The 23,003-nt window shown below is 39.0% G+C and overlaps 2 protein-coding genes and 1 pseudogene across 2 annotated transcripts; 2 read left to right on the forward strand and 1 right to left on the reverse strand.

Moving 5' to 3' along the window:
* The first annotated feature begins 298 nt into the window (after positions 1 to 298).
* On the forward strand, positions 299 to 766 carry LOC149084004 (neo-calmodulin pseudogene; annotated as a pseudogene).
* A 5,654-nt stretch (positions 767 to 6,420) lies between these two features.
* Positions 6,421 to 15,336, forward strand: LOC149084005 (BOS complex subunit TMEM147). Its single transcript, XM_089234352.1, has 5 exons — positions 6,421 to 6,593; positions 6,750 to 6,888; positions 8,593 to 8,814; positions 12,223 to 12,344; positions 15,190 to 15,336. The coding sequence occupies exons 1-5, from the start codon at positions 6,517 to 6,519 to the stop codon at positions 15,317 to 15,319; spliced, it is 690 nt and encodes a 229-aa protein (XP_089090478.1). The 5' UTR covers positions 6,421 to 6,516; the 3' UTR covers positions 15,320 to 15,336.
* Positions 15,337 to 20,988: 5,652 nt separating this feature from the next.
* On the reverse strand, positions 20,989 to 22,797 carry LOC149084006 (heat shock 70 kDa protein 14-like). The gene has a single exon (XM_089234351.1). The coding sequence runs from the start codon at positions 22,700 to 22,702 to the stop codon at positions 21,197 to 21,199; it is 1,506 nt and encodes a 501-aa protein (XP_089090477.1). The 5' UTR covers positions 22,703 to 22,797; the 3' UTR covers positions 20,989 to 21,196.
* Positions 22,798 to 23,003: the final 206 nt, after the last annotated feature.

Below are 23,003 nucleotides of genomic sequence, written 5' to 3' on the forward strand. Positions count from 1 at the left end.
ACCTCACCAAATAACTATCACGATGTAAATCACATTGATGGTAGCATAAGTCGTTGAAAATGCAGTACTTGAATAAGGTATTTACCAATTTCCAGCTTGAGGAGAAAAAAAAATAAGCCGTTGAACAGCCAACTACAATCTCAAATCGATGAATGGTCGGTGGAATTTCGTTTTCGAGAAAATATAAGCAATTACGGGCGTAAACTCAGAAGATTCAGGCGGTTTTCTTCTTAGATTTGACACGTGGTGACTCCTAATGTAGTGTATGTTTATTTCTGATTAAAATGTCCAACGAAGGATGACCGAAGGACAACCGACCCACGAACATGTGACTCGCGAACAACTCCACGACTTCAGGGAAGCTTTCAACTTATTCGACGAAGACGGCGACGGCGAGATATCGACCGAAGAACTAGGCGCCGTCATGAGGACTCTAGGCCTTAACCCGACAGAACGCGATATCCGGGACATGATCAGGGAAGTGGACGTCGAAAACAGCGGTTCCTTAGACTTCCCGCAGTTCTTGACCCTCATGACCAGGAGGATGAGAGAGATGCTGACGGACGAGGACATCAGGCAAGCGTTCTCCGTCTTCGACGCGGACGGCGACGGGTTCATAACGGCCGAGGAGCTGAGGCACGCCATGACCAACCTCGGCGAGAAACTCACTGAAGCCGAGGCGCAGCAAATGATCAGAGAAGGGGACACCGACGGCGACGGCCAAATCGACTATGAAGAATTCACGCGGTTGATGTTGTCGAACTGATTAGTTGTCCTCAGAACCGATGATTACATCAGTTTGCGTTATATTTGAACTTCAGTATCATTTTCGCGTCGGTCTCCGCAGTATGTTCCGGAACACTTTTCAACTTTTCACCAGCTTATCCTTACTTTGACAATTAGATATGGTTTTTGGTAGTGTCTAGAAGACGTGACAACTCGCAAGGTTATTTATTTGCTGAGAAAATTCTAACTTCATTAAACAATGACCATTTATTAATGGGAAATAAATTTCCTGTCGGTGGACGTTCTTTCATTAAAAGTCTGAGTCCACTAAAATTAAACGTGATGTCAAATGGAGTCTGTACATCCATCAAAATCACACCATAAATAAGGACATCTGGCAGACGCGGATCATAGCCCCCCCCCCCCCACATCCTGCAGCGGGGCCCCCTAGGTTTGGATCTTTGGCGGGTCCTTTTGTCAAATTTTTCAAGGGCCCAAAAGTAGTGAATTTATTGCATGAAAAACAAAAAAAGATAAGAATCGTTCCGGGGGGGGGGGGGGTGTCAGCCACATTCTTGTGAGGGGCATAACGCGGATCCAGAACAATGTGCCAGTAAGGGCGAATTTGCGTAATTTCTTTGAATCATCCCGCCCGTATTTTACGGACAGACATAATTTCACATATTATTCGGCTCTTAGAAGGGGCGATTGTTCCTATCCCTCCACACTGGATCCGCGCCTGAGCGAAAGCAGACATCTTCAGATTCGATAGAGCGAAGGCAGACATCTTCAGCTGCAAATGGAGCCGAAGAAAATATGTTCAGCTACAAATGAAGCGGAAACAGATATCTTCATCTGCGAATGGAACGAAGGCAGACATTTTCAGCTGCGAATTGAGGATTGGCAAGCATCTTCAGCTGTGAATGGAACGGAGGCAGATATCTTCGGCTTCGAATGGAACAAAGACAGAGATCTTCAGTTGCGAATGGATCGAAGGTAGACAGATACAGGGCGGTGTATCGGAGAAACGACTTATCGTGTATCATTCTCCCCTATTTTACAGGACAGACAAATTTACCCCATATTTATTCTGCTCTTGGGATCGCCCCATTTGGATCCGCTCTTGTTATCAGGAAATCATAAATTATAAAAACGATGTTTTTTTTTCGAACTGATTATTCTTGAATTTCATAATTCACGTGTACTGTACGGGGCACCTAGGGCCATCTTAATGACCTTGGTTTTAACACATGAATCCCACCTTGGCATGAGTTCCGTAGAACAGCCTCATTATCATCAAGAATTCCGCGGAACAGCCTTATAACCATCAAAGATTCCACGAGAAGTTTCAAGTTGGAAATCCCTGACCTAGAGAGTGTTCAAGCATGTTAGTGACCAAAACAGTGCGCAAGTATGTGTGTGACCAAACGGATGACCCGGTGAGTGAGGGACGAAAACAGTGAAGATGTGAAAGCATGTAAACCACCAAAAGAATGACTTGGCGGGTCATAGTGCAGGGTGGTTAATTTGAAGGAATGAGTACTAGTCAAGTAAACTAGACTAGAATAGAAGGAGGGCAGAAACATTTGTACAGCCTGTGCGGTAAAGTAACCCACAAGCGATAAAACTATAAATCTGTCACCGGAGGATGCTCCTGGCAAAGCCCTGATCAAAAGGCCCTAAAACAGGGATTTCCAAAGTTTCGCTCGGAATCCTTGATAGTTGATGAAGGCTGTTAGATGAAATACGGTTTGGAGACATTCCGCTCATTACTTCTTGTGCAGCGGTTGCTTCCACATGATTATGACTCCCGACTCCGGTTCTCACTGCAGTTTCTAGCTCGCGGTGAGGTCCATTTAGAATGGCCTTGGAATACCCTGTGGACAGGGGAAGCGCATTTTCACTTGGATGGTACAGTCAATACTCACAACTGCCGAATTTGGGAACCAGAAAATCCGCACGTCATCGTAGAGGTTCCGTTGCGTTAAGACTGCCCTTGGGAAATACATTCGTCTTAAATTCAGAAACAAATAAAATAGGTGAAACAACACTCAATGCTTGATATAGCAAATGCCTTTCGTTGAAAAGCTGCGTTATAAAAAAATTTGCACAAATTAAAAGTGATTCTGTTTTGGTTGGGAAACAATTGTTGCCCATCGTTAGTGTTGTGGACCAGCTGTGTAAAATACATGGTCGAAGATGCATGCGCCCTTATAATCAAGTTTAGGAATTTCTGGTATAACAATAATTAATCGTTACGAAAACTCCATTGGATTTAGTATTCCATTAAAACAAATAATTAGTGGGATATATCAGTTTCCAAGTGGCAAAGTATCCGTTTTATAGTTTGAAACATCACAAACTGCCACCTATTTTCAAGAAGAATTGTTGTTGTTTTTCCGATTGCGAGCTGATAACCGTTTTCCCCCACAACAAGAAAATTTACTCCACGTATCGTTTTTGTTTTCCTCACTACGTTACAAAAACGCCTGCTATGGCATGTGTGGCTTTCTAGGAGGAAAAAATTACCTTTTTTGGAAAAAAAAAATCTTTTCGTATTATTGATACTCAGCGTGTTATTCCTTGCTCTATTTTTCCTCGATCTTTCTCTTATCTAAGAGCTGACTCCGCCCACTGGCAGTTGATTGATTGTGGGGGGGGGGGATAACATGTTTCACAGCAAAAGCAACTTCAACGCGTTTTTAGAAAACGAGATATTTCGAGGTGACTGGAAAATAAAGCAGATCAGAGTTGATGCACAAAAAACCGCCGGTGCAACGTTGGTATACTGAAGTAGTGATACTATTAAGATTTGAGAAAAATTGAAATTGTAGTGACATCTCTTGGTAGAGGATATGAAACGTTTTAGTTCTTTTGCAGTCCAGTAGATAGCATTACTATCGCACCACGTTTAATAAGATAAAACATTTGTATCCATCCCATTTATTATATGTGGTGAGCAAAAAGTCCGTAGAAACTTTAAAAATTCATAAAAACCGAAAAAATAACAGAAATAAAAAAAAACGGTTTGCAGGGTTAGCATCGCTAGGTCACGGGAATTTTTTTAAGACAGGAAAAAAACTAAAATTACAGCCGATAGGCGGCGCTAACGTACACAAGTCAAAGAAAAGATACGCAAATAACGAACAGAATGCCTCCAAATCGTTTATTACACCAGTATGTGTTCCGCATGATCAACACCACCACCACATGGGATAACACATTGCAGGCGAGTCACAAATCCAGCAACGGCAGAGTGCAGCCGGTCCACGTACACGGTTTACAACGGTGAACTGCTTGTGGATTAGGAGAGCAAGTTCTTAAAACCGTCTTATTTACATATTTCCACCGAAGTCGCTCATACCAGCGCCACCTATCGGCTGTTTTGAGGGGTGTTTTTCGCCTGTCAAAAAAATTCCCGTGACCTAGCCCTGCAAACTGTTTTTTTTATTTCTTTTTCCTGTTTTTATTCATTTTTAGTGTCTACGGACTATTTGCCCACGTCGTAGTGGTACTATGGGTAAACTGTCCCCCTTTTTTCGACAACATTCTCGCCGATAGATGACTGTAGTTTCCACTGCTATCGATAGGGGTGGGTGTAAGGAGTCTATGGGAGACCCCCCCCCCCCAATGTTCCCGGGGGTCTATGGCAGATACCAACATTTCTGGGGTCCATAGCAGACACAATATTTCCGGAGTACATGGCAGACACCAATAACATGTACGAGGGGTCCATGAAAAACCCAAATATGTATGGGTGTCCATGGCCGAAACAAATATTTACGGAGATCCATGTCAGAGACCAAGATTTCCGGGGTTCCACGACTATATAAGTATTTGGGAAACCGCTAGTCTAGATCAGTGGTTCTCAACCTTTGGAAGCCCGCGGCCCAGTTCATTTTTAATATGTGAGTAGAAGGGTCGATCATACCAACACCTTCTAAAGGAGAAGCCTTGCTCTAGAAGGTGTTGGTCATACGCACTTCTAATGAGGTATAAATGGGTAAAAAATGAATCTATTGACGTCCCCGTTTGACTGATGTCAATGCCTGGCGGTTGAGAAACATTGGTCTAGATCAGTGTTTCTTAACCTTTTTCAGCTCGTGCCCCCCCCCCCCATAGATCATATTTTTTTCTCGTGGTCCCCCTGTCCTACCCAGGGCCCCCTCTACCCTCATCCAAGAGTGAGATACTTTCTATTTTTTTTTATTATGAATGAAATTTTAATAAATCTTATCAATCTGTGGAATCCTGGCTAGGCACGGATTCAAATGGTGGATTATCATCTCTCCCAGCAGTCAAATTATATGGTAAAAACCGGTCTGTGTAAAATACGGGACGATCCAACGAACCTGCATGATAAATCGACCGTTGCTCTGGCGGCCCTCCATACTTATAGCTGGAAATAACAGCTTTCACATGAAAATCATAGTACCAGATCCCATATACTGATGTCTCCCCTCTCTCCATTAGAGACATGAAGACCCGGGCCATGCCCACATAGACCCAAGGATTAAGATGTCCTGGTTCTATGGACGGATCTGATGTATTCTGAAAGCAGTAATACTTTTCAACCATGCTTCACTTTTCAAGCTTTTTTCTCTTCACAGCTCTCTATGACTCCCTTCACCACCTGTGGTGGATCACCTTTCTTCTGATATTCTCACGTGACCCCCTTACAATATCCCAGGACCACAAGGGGAACCATATGGCCCCAGGTTGAGAACCAATGGTCTAGATCAGTGTTTCTTAACCTTTTTTTGCCCGTGGCCCCCTTTGAACCATTTTTTTTTCTCGTGGCCCCCTGTCTTACTCTGAGTCTTCAACTCTCATCTAGAAGCAAGATCCTTTATACGTATTGAAATAATTTTTTCATTGAATTTATACTGAACGAAAATTTTGCAAAGAAAATTGGCATCCAGACCACTGGCCTAGAATTAATTGATGTCCCCACTAGTCCGAGTTCTACCAGAACCGTCTCAATATCACACCCCCTCCCCCAGGCAAAGTGATGCTATGTTAGTCCATTACTTAGCTGGAAATAAACAGCCTACACATTTCACACTTATTTTCAAAATTTATTGTACTATACAAATATCAAAATGTCCCTACCTTACTTATGGACATGAGGGCCCCGGGCATGACCCCTCACAAGAGTGGGACAGTCAGAGCTGCAGCCGGGAGCCTGATATGGTTTTCAGCATTTTTTGTTTTTCAAACTATAAAATTCAATATAGAGAAAGGGGTCTGTGAAAATCTAGCCAGGGATCTACGAAAAACTTCTAGGGAACTTGTTGCAAAATGTAGGTGGTGAGGCCCGGGTAGGTCTATGCCCTAAGACGGCCCTGGTTTTATGGGTGGTTTTGTTGGATTTTGCAAGTATATAGTCACTAATATAAAAGCTTTATTTCTTCACACCTTAATTTTTCTTCTCAGCCCTCTGAAGCCCTCCAAACCACCTGTCATGGTCCCTTTTTTCCATTTTCTTCCGTGTCTCCCTTGAGGTATCCCAATACCACTGGGCCATGGCCCCCGGTTGAGAACCACTGGTCTAGATTACAACTGAACTATAGTTCGTATGATCTTTCCTAGATGGCAGTACAAGTGAAATATTTTGGGGTATTTTTTCGGGTATGTTTGAAAATTATTTCCTCGGGATGTTTTTAGAGAATCTGGCAACTTTGTTACTCCGTGAGACAGAACTTGAGATGGTCGTTGATTTGTTTACATAAAAGGGGGAACTGCTTTGGAACTTTGATCCAAATTTTGAGTTTTACATCAACAAAAAAAATGACGTTATTTCATTTCGGAAACTGCGTAGCCTTGTCCTACGTCCCGTACTTCATGACCTACAAATTTTCCGGGCTGTAAGATTTCAATTCAATCTATTTCTAATATGATTTTCAACTTGAATCAACGAGTTCAATATCATCGACTGTACTTTAAGCTGTGGTCTATGTGCGTTATGTAAAGGGCTTTAAAATTATTTATAAAATCTTTTAATTTAATTTTTTTTTGTCCAGTGCCGAGTATGGAGTGTTTTGGAAATGTGTTCAGGCCGGCGCCATCTACATGTTCACGCAGCTGTGCAAGATGCTGACTCTGGCCACTTTCTTTCCAGCTTACGAAATCACCAACTTCAACAGGTTGGAAGTAATAAGTGTGAGTATATGAATACCATAACTCATTGGGAGGTTCTTAACCAGGGGTCCACGGACTGCTTGGGATCCTCCTTGGACCAGGTTCACAGCAGGACTGGATGGACAAATCTCTAACATGTGTTATTTTATACACTCCTGAATTAAAATAATACATGCGTAAATCAGTACTGGGTCTACAACCTTTCTAGAGTTGCGCCCACTAGGTGCACCCATTGTCAAACGAAGAGCACCCCTTAACCTTGATAGACTTATGCCCGAAATCTGCATAATTGTAATCTTTTGAACACCCTTTTTTTTAGAGGGTGTTTAATTGAAGCACTGATCAAGTGCCTGCAAGCACAAAATTGCACATGAGCACTCTTAGTGCTCGTGAAGCAACAGATTGAAAATATTTTGCGCTTGTATTGAAAGTGCAAAGTATCCGTTTCACAGTGGATATCATCCGAACTAAAGTAAAGTTCATTCCATCCCTTCCAAAATCTGTGTTTAATTACAACTTAATTGGGAGTCTTTAGTTATGATTATGTAACAGTTATAAATTAATAATTAACGAATGATAATTAACCTCTATAATTGATCTATTCAAACAGTAAAAGCCCATTTTTAATGAGTCAGTTAACCAACATGAACTTCATTATTCCTGACACTTATTAATTAATAATCATAATTCATTAACAATAAACTGATTGCATATTATGTTGTAATACCAGTTATTTTGCACCATTCACTCTACCAAACTACTAGTCAGAGAGGTTTAGAGGGTCGTCCCGCAACCATGAACGCAGTGAGACAGGGGAGTAAGGGGGGGGGGGCTTTGTCCCATAAAGGCTGTGACCATAGAGAGCGGCACACACAGCTCTCACTATAGTGATTATCTTCATAATGATTCACACAGGATCCCGTGCGACATAATTAATTAATCGTAAATAATTAATTTTGCTTTTATTATGTTGTAAGTAATGATTGGAAAAACAATAATTGTTACAAAAGCTCTGCTGTTGTTTGTTTTTGTTTTTCTTTCTTGTTTTAGTATAATCATTAATTACCATTAATTGAGAATTTATGATTTTGCTTTTATTGTTTTAACTAATTAATGATTACTAACACTAATTAATTGTCATAAAACCAGTTGGATTCAGTATAATCACTAATTGTTGATTAATGATTGATTAACAATTTCACTTTTGTTATGCCAGAATTAATTATTAGTAATAACAATAACTTATAAATATTCCGTTGGATTTACTATTCCACTATGTATAACCAATACTTAGGGGAAGTACCCATTCTAAAGTGCAAATCGCACATTGAAACTAAAACTAAAGTGCAGTTAATTCCATCCATAAAAACACTAATTTTTGTGGATGGAATTAACTGCACTTTAGTTAGTTATTTATTTAGTACAGCAGTTCTCAACTGGTGCTCTTGGAGCTCCGTGTGCACTTCCTAAAGGCTCCGCAGCGACTTGAGGAAAATAAAATAAGTGAATTTGATAGATAAATTTAAAAAGAATAGGCCTACAGTGTTCCGTCATAAAAACTATATACAAAAAGGGCTCCTCGAGTCAAACAGGGCTCCAGTATAAAAATTATGTACTGAAAAGGGCTCTGTGCGAGTCAAAAAGGGTTGAGAACCGCTGATTTAGTATATTTTGTGTTGCTTGAAAAAAATATTTTCTCAATTGAAGGAATTTTTCCAATTTCAGGAATTCATGAAAAACACAGTGGATATAGCAGATCTTATCGGCCTCCATATTGTCATGACGAAATTCGCTGGTAAAGGCGAGACAAAATTCCTCGTCGCAGGATTGGGCTGGGCGTCTGCGGAACTGATCATGACGCGATTCATACCTCTTTGGGTTGGAGCAAGGGGCATAGAATTCGATTGGAAGTACCTGCAAATGAGCTTCGATTCAAATATCAGTCTTGTAAGTAGAAATGTTTGTATACCTTTCCAAATGCTGTTGGCGCTAAATACATGATTCACATGTGAAAGCTATAACTTTGATGCTTATCATATTGTAGTTGTGCATCCTATTGTTATTTGCGTGATTTCATACTTTTCAAAAGAAAATGCTGAACTAACTTATTCTTGAAAGTCATCTTGATAATTTCATTCTTACCTGTGATGCCACTTATAACTGACCTGGGTCAGGGTTTAAGCTACGGTCACATTTTTCGCAAAATGCGAAAGAAGTGATGGCCACTTTTGCAAAAATGTGTGCAGGAGGTTTGGAACTGGTAGACATTGAACCATCAATAGTTACATTAACATTGTATCATTTTGCTAAAGCTTTTCTCCCCTTTTTTGCGAAAAGAATTTTTTTATCTAGCTTAAACTCTGGCCTGGGTTCTTATGGAGTTAAAGCAAAAATTTATTTCCTGCATCCCACAGTATGCTCTGTTTTTTTAAAATTTTGTATTTGATGCACTGTTGCAGGGGTGCACAACCTCCAGCTTGCGTACCAAATGCAGCCCGTCAAAGGGGTTCAATCTAGCCTGCGAAAGGTGTTCGAAAAGTATTAATATGCACAACTGGATAAATGCATAGGCTGACCGTACCTCCTTCATAAAAAAAAAAATATGGAAAATCAGGATACGTACAGGACAATGTAAATTACAGCCATTAAAAATTGTCGCAGCAAGTAATGTTGCAATGACAGCCAAAAACAAAATTATGAGATGCGAATAAAGTTTCAAATTTCTGCCAAAAAAACTGTCAAAGGCAAGTAATGTTGCCAATAACAGACAAACAATTGTCAAAGATTGAAAGGTCACCAACAGTTGTTTGAAATTGCTGAAAAATCACCAATGATGGGGACTGGAGGGCTACTGCCGTAAGTCGTAATGGGTAAAAATGTAATTCAAGAAAAAACGTAGATGTTTGACAAATATTTTGATGTGACTGTAATTGTTTATGATAATCAAAATTATTGTAATATAATCTGTAAGTCATATGAAAGTAACCTTAATTCTCGATTTGAGAAGTTTGAGTATAAGGGAAAAAGCAGGACATTGTATGAAAAATTTGGGATTGATAAAATTACAGGAATGTCTCGTAAAATACAAGTCATATGGTCACCATTTTCCAGCCTGCGAGAGGGCTGCTGTGGTGGTCAAGTGGTCATAATGATGGACCTCACCATCGCTGCAGTGGTGGTCAGCTGAAGTTATTTTTCTAGAGTTCTCAACTTCGAGGCGCAAATGCTAGCTGATCTCCCCATTTAAAAAGTTCTCGCCACAGAGCAACAGGCCTACAACGATAAATGATTCAATCATTACACTTCACTCATAGCTAGAAAAACTGGTGGCAGATGGCAGCATAGACATAATTAGCATTACACAGAAACAAACTTCACGTCGGGTTTCACTACACGTACACGCACATTCCCACATGTACCAATTCATTAGAGGTTCCGCAGAGGAATATGGATGAGGTACATGTGTGGTGTAGTAGTAGCCTGCAAGAGGCAGAAATAGGCCTATAGCATGTCTGGCCCAAGGTATAAGGTTTTGCATCTGTGCACTTTAGCATATCTCCTGCTTATAATGGTTTACTTCTCATCAATGTGTTCCGACCTTATTGTTCATAGACATACAACAGACCTAAGAGAAAGTCATCAAATTTTTGAGACCAGACTTTGTGTTCTAATGAAGCAAAGACTATCAAACTTTCAGTTTTCATTGCACCCTCGGGGCATGAGATAATCTTACCACTCTACTTTTTCTTCCTTTCAAACTGAGCACAACTCTGATCTATTGCCATGGGCAATTTACTACCAATTGAGTTGTGGTGTGAGTGTGTATGTGTACCTAACGATCTGACTGTCTGTGTAGTGTTGTGTGAGAATTTTTGGTGCTGCCATCTCTGTTTCAAATTTTGAATGAAGTGTGAAGATTGAATATTTGTGCCGTTATAGGCTCATTGCTCTCTCTGGCGAGACTTTTCGAAGTTGAGATCAGCTTGCATTTTCATCTTTAAGTGGGGAATCACAAAAAACCAACTTCAGCAGTGGGGTTCGAACCCAGGTGTTCGGTGTTCGCTGCGCGAGTTCATCAATGACCACTCGACCAACACAGTGACCTAAACAGATGTCACAAGCTGAAATCAAACCAGTAACCTTCGAATTACCATTCCGACGATCTATCAACAGCACCAGAACCGGTTTGCTGCCCTACCTGTTACACCCGCTAACAAACTTGATTCCACAGACAGGCCACATCCCCAGATCAATTTATTCCGTCGCCTTTCCCAATGTATATATTGGGGGCCCTTCTTGCTGATTAAAGATGTGCCATGGAATAAGTAGGGAAATACTGTTTGGAAACAAGTGTAACAAATATTCAGTTGAATCCTTTTCCAAAAAATTTGGGATAGGACTGGCAGTTTTATTTGCAGCATTCAACGAAATTGTTGAATCAGGAATGAAGAACACCATGTAGTCGAACCCTTGATATAGCATTCCTACTTTCTAATTTATCGCCAGAAAATTTCAGTGAACAGATCTTCAATATAGGGATTATACAAATGAGAGGCTTGTGGAAACATAGAAAGTGTCCAAATGACCATGTGTAAATAACAATAAATGCCATGGTTGATTACCAATTAATTAAAGATTTTGCTTTTATTTTGCTATGACGGCTTGCTTCACTTGCTGATCCAGCAGCAAGTTCATCATGACCCTGCACCCCCCCCCCCTTAATGTCAGGATGGTTAATATCAACTTTGAGTACAAGGAAACCTAAACTTAGTTACATGCCAGCATGATGAATGAACCATATTTAACTTGTTCAACAATTCTTTTTTTAAATCACTATAACGAACAATAAAAAATTGTTGAAGAAATTAAAATAGGAGGGAGGGGGGAAAGTTTGCCCAGTGTCGCGAAACAACCTCTATATTGGAAAACCTTATGCTCTATGGCTGCACAAATAGCAAGCACCAGTTTCAGATTTGATTAACTATATAAAGTGTTAAACATGCTGATCGCAAGTGTCGGCCACAACTAACAGTTTGTCATAAAAAATGTTGGTTTTTGATGATCACACACGTGCCTACATGTGCAGTGTTCCTGCAAGTCCCTTCTGATTACAATATATTTAACCGTGATTCAATGCAATGCAAACTTGTTATAGCACTATCAATTCTTTAAAACCAATTGTGAACAAAAAAAATCATTAAATTTATGACATTTTTTAAGTCGATCCTTATTTCAGTCTTGACTGTATCCATCACCTTTTGATATTTGTCTATTTGAATATTTTTGACAATATTTTCTTTGTGTGTATGAACATGTTCTACAAGGTTCCAAGATATTTTACTTCATCTCTAAAAGGTACATCACATCACTACCGCTACCTTAGTGTGGTTATGGAGCCGGAACGATCTGAAGAAGAGTCATGTTCCGATCGTCTTAATCCTATTGACGCTCAGCTGTTATAGAGTTCTGACTGTCGAGTGAGTTGTTTCCAAAATTAGTTATTGCTTCTGTAGTTTATGAGCTTTATTGTCATTTCTGCTGCTATAGACATGTATACTCAATGGCTGTCATTGGGATAGAATGCTGATCAGCTTATTACAGTTCCACCAGCGTTGCAAAACTGTCATTGATGTTTTTCCACTCCTTAATTATTAAGACACTTTGAAAAATGTAAAAGAAACTATAGGGTGCAGGTAAGGGCAACTTTAGTGCCGTGCATGTCATTTTATATGGGTACCAAATCCAGGGATAAAGAGTTTGTGTAATTTGTCCCGGCATTGCTACGAATGTTTTATTTCAAAATTGCAGTGTTAATATGGACATGTTTGAAACAATTTTTCTAATACGTGTTAAAAAAATAGTGATTTCATTGACGTGCTATTAGCCCGTTAAATCAAATGTCGACTGCTCTTCATTTCTTTCTCCAGTGCAACTTATAATACACTAGAGGGGGCATCGAAAAGATATCTCATACAAGTGAAAATTTTGTCTAGAGTAACGTTTGATTGAGAGAATTGTATATTTTTCATGTATTTTTGCTGAAATGATATACATGTTGCTGTGAATGCCATAAATGAAAGATTTTGCATAATCACAGGATATAAGAAAGGGAACAAGGCAGTGAATGTGACCGGACCAAATGCTACTTTTGTCAAACTTCCTTTGACAAAAGTAGTAGCTGACCATTGTTATCGCCAAGGTGAATGAGTCCCTTGACAATGCTCACAGGACCACTACCCAAGCATGAAACTAGTCATGGCAGAGATGGTGGCAGTCACAATGTCAAAGGTGATGGACAACAAGGGTCAATGAGTCATCCTTTTGACAGAAACTCTTTCGCAGATCTGTAAGTGACAGCTATAGAAATATGCAGATCAACAGTTATGAGATTGAAGGTCGTGGTGAAGGTGACAAAAACGGAATACTCTGTGGCGGGAGTAGAAATAGAAGACATCAAAATACAAGACCAAAATATTAGTATATATGCATGAACACTTCAGACACTGGTCAAGTCCCCTAGAAGGTGACACTAAAGGAAGTCTGATTGGATCAGTATCAGATAGTGAAGCTATGAGGAATGAAGATAATAGTTAATAGCAGACCCCTAAGACCAGGATACTATGTCCAAGAGCTTGCTGATTGGAGAGAGCATCGTCACCTAGACATGCTGGTGGTGGAAAATATGACTGGCAGTGAAATAGATGTGGGCAGCTCTTAAGCAATTTCATCACTAGGGCTAGGATTTTTATGCTCTAACAACTTCTAAAAATGCTCTATAAAATATGCATTTACGCTCTTAAAAAATATATAAATATGCCCTATAAAGCAAAAAATATTGTCCTAAAATTTTTTAATCTTATCTCAAATAACATTAGTTTTAGCAAAATAATATAATGAGAAGTGTTGATGCTCTCTAAACTATTTTGAACCACTACTAATTGTATGAACAGAAAATTCTTTGTTTCAGTAACTAATCTCGAGACAATTTCCCTCAAAAATTTCCTTTTTGAGCAAGTTTTTCCTACAAATTCAAAAGTAATGTGCTGCCATCTATAGGTGCAAATATCTAGCCAAGTAATGTATTTTGCTTTAAAAAGCACAAAATTAAAAAAATAAATAATTATTTTCATTTGATAAAAATTCAATTTCCCACAAATGCTAAAAAATCCCCCCCCCCCCCCACGAGTTACCTTCACCAACATCGATTCAAATGATTAATCTATTTACAGCCCCACACACCAATGTCGTTGAAGGACTAATAGTTTTATCCTCTAACAATTTAGTGTCATTGCTGATTGGTTGAAAAACCTGAGTTTCAGAATTTTCTACCAATCAGCAATGACGTTTCATTTTTATTAGTGCATAAAAATCCTAGCTCTCATCAGCGGCCGGAACTGCAAAAATCAATCAGAAGTGTGATTGGAATAGCGAGGAAGGAAAAAAATTACTTTTTATTGAAAATCATGAAATATGCAAAATATACCTTAAAATTTTGAAAATGTGCTCAAATCACGTAAAAATAGCAAAATATGGAAGGAAGTATGCAAAGATATAGAAATCCGAGCCCTATTCATCACAGAAGAGTAATGGGTGTGCTTTCCCTGAATGGGACATGTAAGGTGCAGAAGATGTAAAACGAGAAGCCAGACGAGAAACTGACATTGCATTTAAACATTAGATCATTTAAGGGGATTTGAAGAGGGTTGTGAGTTTTAGACTAAAATGTATTCACACATGAGGACTGACTTATACGAAGTACAGATGACTATGTGCTTTGTATAATTAGTGGAGAGGTTCAACGTTTCAGTCTATGTTGCCATCTGGAGGCTAATTTCATTACGAGGAGGCTGTCTATTGCAGTCCTGTTCAGCCCAAAGGAACGGTGTTCTTAGGAAAGAAAATGTCTGTCTTCTGTAATTTAATGGTATAACACGCTCAGAAAGTGAGGTTGGTGGTTTGATTTCCCACAGAGGAATGTGACTTTTCTTTCCAAATTATCTTCGCTTTGTACCCAGTGTGTGTGTCATCGGTACTTTGTATAATTGGCGGAGAGGTTCATCGTTTCGTTCATGATGACTTGTTTTTTATGAATGAATAAAGTCCCATTCTTTTAAAAGTCTTGTAGTTAAATATTTTTGTCTCCAAAAATGTATTATCGTAAGGGACCTACATATGGACAGAGGAAGAATCGTTACTGTAACATAGAAAATTTACCTACTCCTATAATGTACTGTGATTCAAAAAAGTGCTATAAGAACTGTATAGAAAATGATCCAAAGATTGATTTTCTGACAAATATTAAATTTAGTTTCTTTTTTTCAGCTTGTTGATCAAGGGAGCAGGCCTAGGACCATGGACCATACTAGCTGTAAAGGCTGTCGGAACAATATCCATTGCATTCATTGCCATGCACATGTATTTCACATTGGCGCAATCCTTGAGTTCATATTAAATTTTTCCCCATCTGTGTTTTTCCTTCCCTCTACTCAGCTTTCGTCATATTTAATGTGTGTGATCACTCAGATAATATGCAGTTGTCACCATTGTTCAATCCACTTTTCAAGGCAAGTAGAAACACTTTTTCTGGAAACTGCGTATGTGAACCCTGCATAGCTGAAATAACTTAATTCTCCCACAGATCATCTCCTTCAATGTTAGAAACAGCCAAAAATCGCATGACGCGAGATCCAAACTTAAGAGGGTTGTTGTGGCATGATTTTAATATTGCATTCAACATATGTTTCAAGTTTGAAAAGTTTGTGACAACCTGTAATTTCTACCAGTTCACAGCAAAGCATTGTGAACTGGTAGAAATTTCATTTGTGCAGGGTTCACTTAGGCAGCTTCCAGAAAAAAAATCCTTCTCTACTTGCTTTGAAAAGTGGATTGAACGGTGGGACCATTGCATATTAACTGAAGAAAGATACTTTGAAGAAAAAAAACAAATTGTGGGGTTTTTGTTATTTTTTCGTAACTTTATTTCTTCATTTTATGATTTTACTCTCAATTCTTGTGGAACACACCTTGGAAATTGATCGACAAAGAAAGATAGTCTTATCATTGTGTGTTTCTGAGAAGATACAGATCTGATATACAAGAACAGCAACGTAAGTTAACCTAAAATGTGAAGAAAACAACAGCTAGACGTGTTTCAGAACTGCAATAAGTTCTGTCTTCAGTAGCTAACAAAAGAGACAAAGTGGGAAAAAATTGCAAAAAGCTCCATATAGTTCCGTAGAGTCTTTTCAACTCTGCATCCATCCTTAGCTTCCATAAGATGTTTGAATTTTTTCGAGTGGTTTAATTCCCAATATAGGATTTACTTTTTGTCACCATCATGCCTGGAGCATCTGTGAACTTTTTTCTTTATTATTAGGTACTCTTCAGTTACAGTCAAATCCCGTTATAACAAACTCCAAGAGACTGGAGAAATCACTTTGTTAATAAAATTTTGTTATGAAGGAATTCCAGGTTTTTGCATTGTTCCTATGTAAACTTATGTGGGGGATTTGAAAAGTGTTCGTTAAAATGGGATTCAAAGGTATAACCATACTACTTGGCACCTTTTCTAGCTTGCCAATTTTCTTTGAATCTATGCCTCTGATTTAGTGTTAAATATTTCCTTTAGTGTAATACCTGTAAAAAAAATTTTTTTAACACTGCATGCAGAAAGAAACAAGCTAAAATGTGCCAATTTGGTGTCAAAAATGCATGGTATGGTTATAACAGAGTAGTACTTATTATTGAGTGTTCATATTGTCCAACTGGTAGCCCCAGCAAATAACACCAAATCGATTCTGGCAATAAAAAAAATAGTTACCAAACAGCAGTATACCGCACGTTCAGAATTATCAGCAAAATTTAGATCTAAAAACTTCAATCTTTTTTTTCAAAGTGACGTAAGATGTGAGTAATAAATTGTTAAATTATCGAAAAATGTATTCGGGAAGTTGGTGTGGCTTGTGAGAATTTGAAAAAGTTTGAAGTGCTAGACGTCAAATGTGTCTTATCGTAGGGTATGGCAAAGGTATTTTTTACACATTTGTAATGATACAGTGAAACATCTATATAATGACAGATACTCAAGGGACCGTAGAACTGTATTGTTATAAATTAATATTATATACATACAGAGATGGAATCTCTATATATAACACCATAAAAAGTGCATTGGGACCAAAGAGTAATATTTTTATACACAGAGTTGGGTTTTTGACTTGACAAGCATCGAAAACAGGTTTAAACTCAAAAACTTGCAATCAGTATATTTAAATAGTTTTTTTTTTTTTTTGTCATATTAGATATGTTAAAAAAGAATAAACATTTTTTTTTTATGCAGGAGACAATGTTTCACAGTTCAATATAAATTTGTTAATTCAGAAGTTGTATGGAAGGAATAAACACCATCCTTTACTGCTTGTCTAGTGTGTGCCCCGTATTTGAGATAAAGTAATTTTCTGTGTGAGTACATACAAATTTTTTCCCCTATGCTTGTGGGTCCATACATTATAGTAATAGCAGTATTTGGCATCGTATAGTTACTTGTCCATTATATTATACCCAATAGTTTTGTTTTGACAAGATATTACACTTCAAGATTAATTTCTCTTAGTTTACCAGGTGTACAAGTATGAAATGCGGATTTTTTTTCAAAAAAATACACGTTAAATTCGGAAGAATGATAAAAAGTGCTTTATTCAAAGTATGCTCCATTGCTTGTTATACATTTCCCCCATCTTTCCTGAAATTTGCGAATACCACGGCAGTAAAAATCTTCCCCTTTTGCTGCGAACGATTCGAGCTATTTTTTCACATCTTCGTACGAACCAAAGCGCTGCTCAGAAAGTGCGTGGCCCATCAATGCAAACAAGTGGTAATCGGAAGGAGCCAAGTCTGGTGAGTAAGCCGCATAGGGTAGAACTTCCAGCTGATTGCTTCCAACGTGCCGCAAACCGCTTTTGCCGTATGTGATGGAACATTGAACATTGTCAAGGAGCATTTCACATTGCGATTGGAAAGAGCTTGTTGACTAACGCCCAATTGCTCTGCGAGTTGTTTTTGTGTCTGTGTAGTATCATCTTCATCCAACAATGCTTCCAATTCCACATCTTTTTTTTTTTTGGCGGTTTTCCATGTTCCTTGTCTGCAACATCGAAGTCGCCACTTTTGAAACACCTAAACCATCATTCACACGTATCTTGCGATAGAGCATGTTCACCATAAGCTTCTCGAAGTAATCGGTATGATTCAGCAGCAGTTTTATTCTAATGAAAACAAAAAAATTAATGCTGTCCGCGAATGCTCTTTGTTCGGTATAACTTTTGACATATTGAACACAACAATACAACACTATGCACACACTTTTCTAATTTATCACTCGTGCGCATCTGACACTTGTTGATGACATAACAAAATGGTGCAGTGTCAAATCTTTATAGCTCAAACTGCATTGGTGCACCATCTGTTTTCTGAAATCCGCATTTCATACTTGTACACCTGGTATATTGCACGAAATTATTTTGATAGTTTCATTCCATGTTGCCGATTTATGCATAGTGGTAGAATCTGTTTTCAGTTTGAGTAAAGAGAAAATTCAGAAGCATGTGGTGCTCGGCTTGAGCTTCATTCTGAAATAAAGCCAAATGTTCTGCTTTTTGAATTCTGGTGTACTTGAGCAGCACATGCCAAACATACCTGGCGGAGGGGATACTCAAGCACACTCACAGCTCTCATGCTACAGTTTTGCCTATGTAATTATATAAACAGTCCCTGATGTGGGAAGTTTAAAAAATCTTTCATTTAAAAAGAAAAGTTGTTTAAAACCATAAACAAATGAGATATATATATATCAAATATGTGTTCCTGTCCCAAAAATCGTAATCTACTACAGTGGGCAATATCGCCCCATGGTGGGCGATGGAATGGTCAAAGGGGGCAATAGAACCTACTGATTTAACGTAGGATCCCATGGGTTTACTTGAGTTGGAGGGGCGATGAGAGGAAAAAATTTCTGATGGAGGGGGTGATGATCTACTATAATGACTATCACGGGAATTGATAAGAAATATTATTTTCAAGGAGAAAACAGTACTAAGATTGGCTGAACACTGATGGTCGGCAAAAGAGATAAATTGTGACTGCCCTAGTTTTAGGCAGAAGGAGCTGATGAAGCTTAGCAAAAATGGTATCAGTGTAATAGACCCCCCCAGGTCTACTTACTGGCCACTGCACTCTTAAAAGGCATCTTAATGTCATAGGAGTTGGTAGAGGTCGTTTATATAAGGGAGACAGCTACTTTCTTTGAGAATGTGAAATGTACTCTGCACACAGGTTTGAGAACTTAGGTCGTCATTTGATTGAACTAGGGTTACCATACATCCTCCTATATTTTAGAAAATTTGTCCTCTTCAGGTTCCCCACTTTGAAACATCTCCATTGAATTTAATGGGTTTTTTTTTCTCGCGTATTGACCAATAGCTGTTTAAATTCTTAGGTTTTTTTTGTACCGGTTCTGTTTTATGAGTTGGGAAAAATTATTGCTTTGGTCTAGGGTTAAATTAGATTCAAAAACAAAGGAGGATGCCTACATGCTCACCTTTCGTAACGTTGCTTTTTCCAGTTTCTCACAACCGATGGTGCCACTTATACTGACAAAAAAACAAACACTCGCATCACAATAAAATTTCCCAACTAAAACAGATGCCTAAAAAAATACGGATCCATCTTCCTTTGCCTATAATGCATTTTTTAAGTCAGGTCAGTTCTTATTGCTTTAAGGCTGTCTCTGGCAAAGAACCTTGTCTTTCGTTGCATTTCTAAAAGCTTTTATAGCCTTGTTTAAGCTCTATCTGCAGAAGGTTTTCTTTTGGGAGAGCTGTTTTTTTTGCCAGAGGCATCGGCATTCAGTGTGTACATTCTATTTTCATTTCTGAATGGAAGAGGTAACACTCTGTCCCTTCCCACTTTAGTGTGCGGGTACTCTATTAGCTGTTCATGAGCAAGCAATGTGCTCCTCAAGATGGATGTTGTGGTTTGTTTTTTCAGACACTATTTTTTCATATTATCCTGGTCTTGTTTAGAATATCTGCCCTGTTTCTAAAGTTACTAGGGTTCTTTTATCCTGTAAATTTTAACGGCAATGGGCCAAAGTGCGGGAAAAAACACATCAATGAAGAGAAACATGTTTCTTAGCGAAACCCCTCATCCCTGAAATGACAAAAAAAAAAAAAAAAATCTCTTAATCCTAATGTGTAGCCAGTTTCATTGGTCAGAATAGTGACACCATCTGTTGTGAAAATTGGAAAATGTGACGTTGCTAAGGGTGCACATGCAGGCATCCTCCCTTCTCCAATCTGGTAACCCTAGTTTAAACCTGCAAGTATATAAAAATAATTAAAACTAAACCTGGGCTTTTTTTTTTCCAAAACGCTCAGGTTTCTACTGTTAGTAAATTCTTGCAATAGGGAGGAAAAAATACATTTCATTGAAAGGAGGAGAACACAGCTTTAGTTTTATCTAGATTACCTCTTGGTGACTTTTTTTTTTTATCCCAGACGATAAGTTGCAGAAGCCGACAATGGTGTTGCTATTTTCTCTTCCTTTCACGAACACTATTCCTTGCAAATAACTCTCTCCACCCCACCATAGAGACCGCTGGTTGTAATATACTTTTGTATTGCCTACTGATTTCACAAATCATCGAAACATTTTTCTTCCTCACTTGTACAGTACACACCGCTTGGTTCCCACAATGGAGTGCGTGGATTGAAACATTTTGTTTCCCTTCAGATATATCTTTAGGTCGCACATTTAATATTTATTACTGGTTTTGCACACCATTCATTCCTAAATCATATTGTTCATCTTATATGTTGCTTCTAGGATGTTTTATTTTTGATCTGACGTCTGTAGCTCAGTTATAGCCTTTTATCGTGGCACCGAAAAAAAAGTTGCTAAAAAAAAAAATCAATCTTCGGATTATATTAATGCTGTTCCGAATTTGAGTAAAAAATACTGGAGAGGTTTTAACATGCCAGATTTAGAAGACACAACCTTTCTCAATTTTGCAGCCCTGGTAACAACTATAATCAAAAATTGACAATAGACAAAACCTGCGTCCAATTCCTCGCAAAACAATACAATTTTATATTCATGAATGTGTACAGTATCATCAGACAAACAGATGCGTTACGCAATCTTAAAAAACAAAAACTGAAGTTCCTTAGAAAATGGCCAGAAAATTTTCCATTTCCCGAGTACATTATAACCGTTGAATAAAGTTTATTTTCGGTTAAAAAAAAATTCAATTAATTCCTGAAAGTATATAATATCATCCTACGCGCACAATCTTAATAGATTTACTACAGCATCCACTGCCGGAGAAATTCAATTCTAGAGTTCCATCTTGCATGACGGCAGCAGTCAGGTGGATGTCTTCGGCATTCAAGCAAGGGATAGATATCGCAGCCAACAGTTTCTCTTTGCTGCAGGCTATGACCGTTTCAATGTCCTCGTAGATCTGGAGGAATGTCGTCGGAATGACGCCGGGTAGTGTCTTCTGCTTGCTGACAACGGGAATGGGTGTCCCTTTGGAAAGGAGAACCATGCTGAATTTCTCTGTGACTTCGTCTTCGAGAACCCTGGCACATATATCGTGACACAATGCGTGAATGCTACATTCATTCTCCGTTACTTCAACTTCTTCGTCTTGTATGACGCTTCCTTCCTTTGCAGCCCCAACTGCTATAACTTCATCGGGTAAAATGTGTGACATAACCTCGCTAGATGGAAACATGTCGGACATCAACTGTTGTATTTTAGGTATCCTGCAAGAGCCGCCAGCGAGGATGACTTTTCGTATGTCATCAGCATTCAACTTCAGTCTTTCCAGCAGCTCCAGAACAGGCTTCTTACAATTCCCCAGGAGTGGATTAATCAACGACTCAAATCTGGCACGACTGATGTTGACGCTGAGATCTATGCCATCATAAACAGACTCCACAAAGCACTGTGCCGATCCAACGGTGCTCAACGTATGCTTGCAAGTCTCGCAGGCGGCCTTAAGCTTGATGACAGTACGGCTGTTGTCCATTATGTCCGCTTTGTACTGTCTCTTGAATTCACCGGCGCAGTATTCTGCCAAAACTTTAGTGAAGAGATGACCGCCGTTGTTCCTATACTCGACACTGTCTAGGATTCTATAGACACCATTCAGGACTCTCACCAGTGTTACATCGAGTGAATTGCCACCTAAACGGTACACGATGCAGTTGAAAGTTTCATTCGAAGACTGTCCGATATCATATGCCAAGACAGCTGCAGACGGTTCGCTGATTATGCGGAGCAGGTTGAAACCTGCATCCAATGCTGCTGATCTCACGCTGTCCCTGGCTTCGTCGTCAAAGGAAAGCGGCACAGTTACCACCACAGGTATGTTGTCTTCGTGGCAGTTGCTCTTGGCGATGGTGGCCATGTTTTTGAGGAGAGACACCAGGGCATCATAGGGGCTGCACGCCACCTTTTTGCCGTCCATTTCAACTTCGTATTTCCAACCCTTTTCTCTGACTATCTTGCACTTGCTAGTCCTCGCTACCTCTTCGATATCTGGATCATTTCCACCAATCAGAGTCTTGATCATGGTGAGGGTGTTCGTCGAATTGCGCACCATCCCTTGCTTGGCGGGTAAACCGACCGATTTCTCACCATTGGAAAACGCCAAGTAGGATGGCGTGACACGATCACCGGCAGCGTTGGCGAGAACCTCATAATTACCATCTCGAAACACCGCTATGCACAAGTTCGTATCACCGAAATGTAGACCGAAATAGTGCGCCATATCGGAGATATAAACAATTATCACCCAACGCACAGATAGGAAACTGTAACTAATAAATGTATAAACAGAAAACGTGCCTTAACATGAATGTTCAGGACGGTTATGACCAAACTAAAAATTGGAAAGTTTTTCCATTTCAGTTAATCCACGTATCCAGAAGATGTCACGCATAACTAGAGGAGTGATAAAACACATCTGACCATAATTAACCAACAAAATACAGGACATCAAAAACGTGACCATATTACCCGGATTTTCTAGAATGAATAGAATTCCAGAAAATCTGTATAATTTATAAAAA

This window comes from Pholcus phalangioides, unplaced genomic scaffold, assembly GCF_987345545.1.
Source record: "Pholcus phalangioides strain wild (caught in Gottingen) unplaced genomic scaffold, Ppha-v1.0 ptg000008l_1, whole genome shotgun sequence".
NCBI lineage: Eukaryota > Metazoa > Arthropoda > Arachnida > Araneae > Pholcidae > Pholcus > Pholcus phalangioides.

What these genes read in the sequence shown, in the direction of transcription:
- LOC149084005 (XM_089234352.1), top strand. Translation starts at nt 6,517, where the DNA reads ATGACGTTATTTCATTTCGGAAACTGCGTAGCCTTGTCCTACGTCCCG. An exon ending in ACCTACAAATTTTCCGGGCT is followed by an intron (nt 6,594 to 6,749) that starts GTAAGATTTCAA and finishes TTTTTTGTCCAG; the next exon opens with TGCCGAGTATGGAGTGTTTT. An exon ending in ACAGGTTGGAAGTAATAAGT is followed by an intron (nt 6,889 to 8,592) that starts GTGAGTATATGA and finishes TTCCAATTTCAG; the next exon opens with GAATTCATGAAAAACACAGT.
- LOC149084006 (XM_089234351.1), bottom strand. Translation starts at nt 22,702, where the DNA reads ATGGCGCACTATTTCGGTCTACATTTCGGTGATACGAACTTGTGCATA.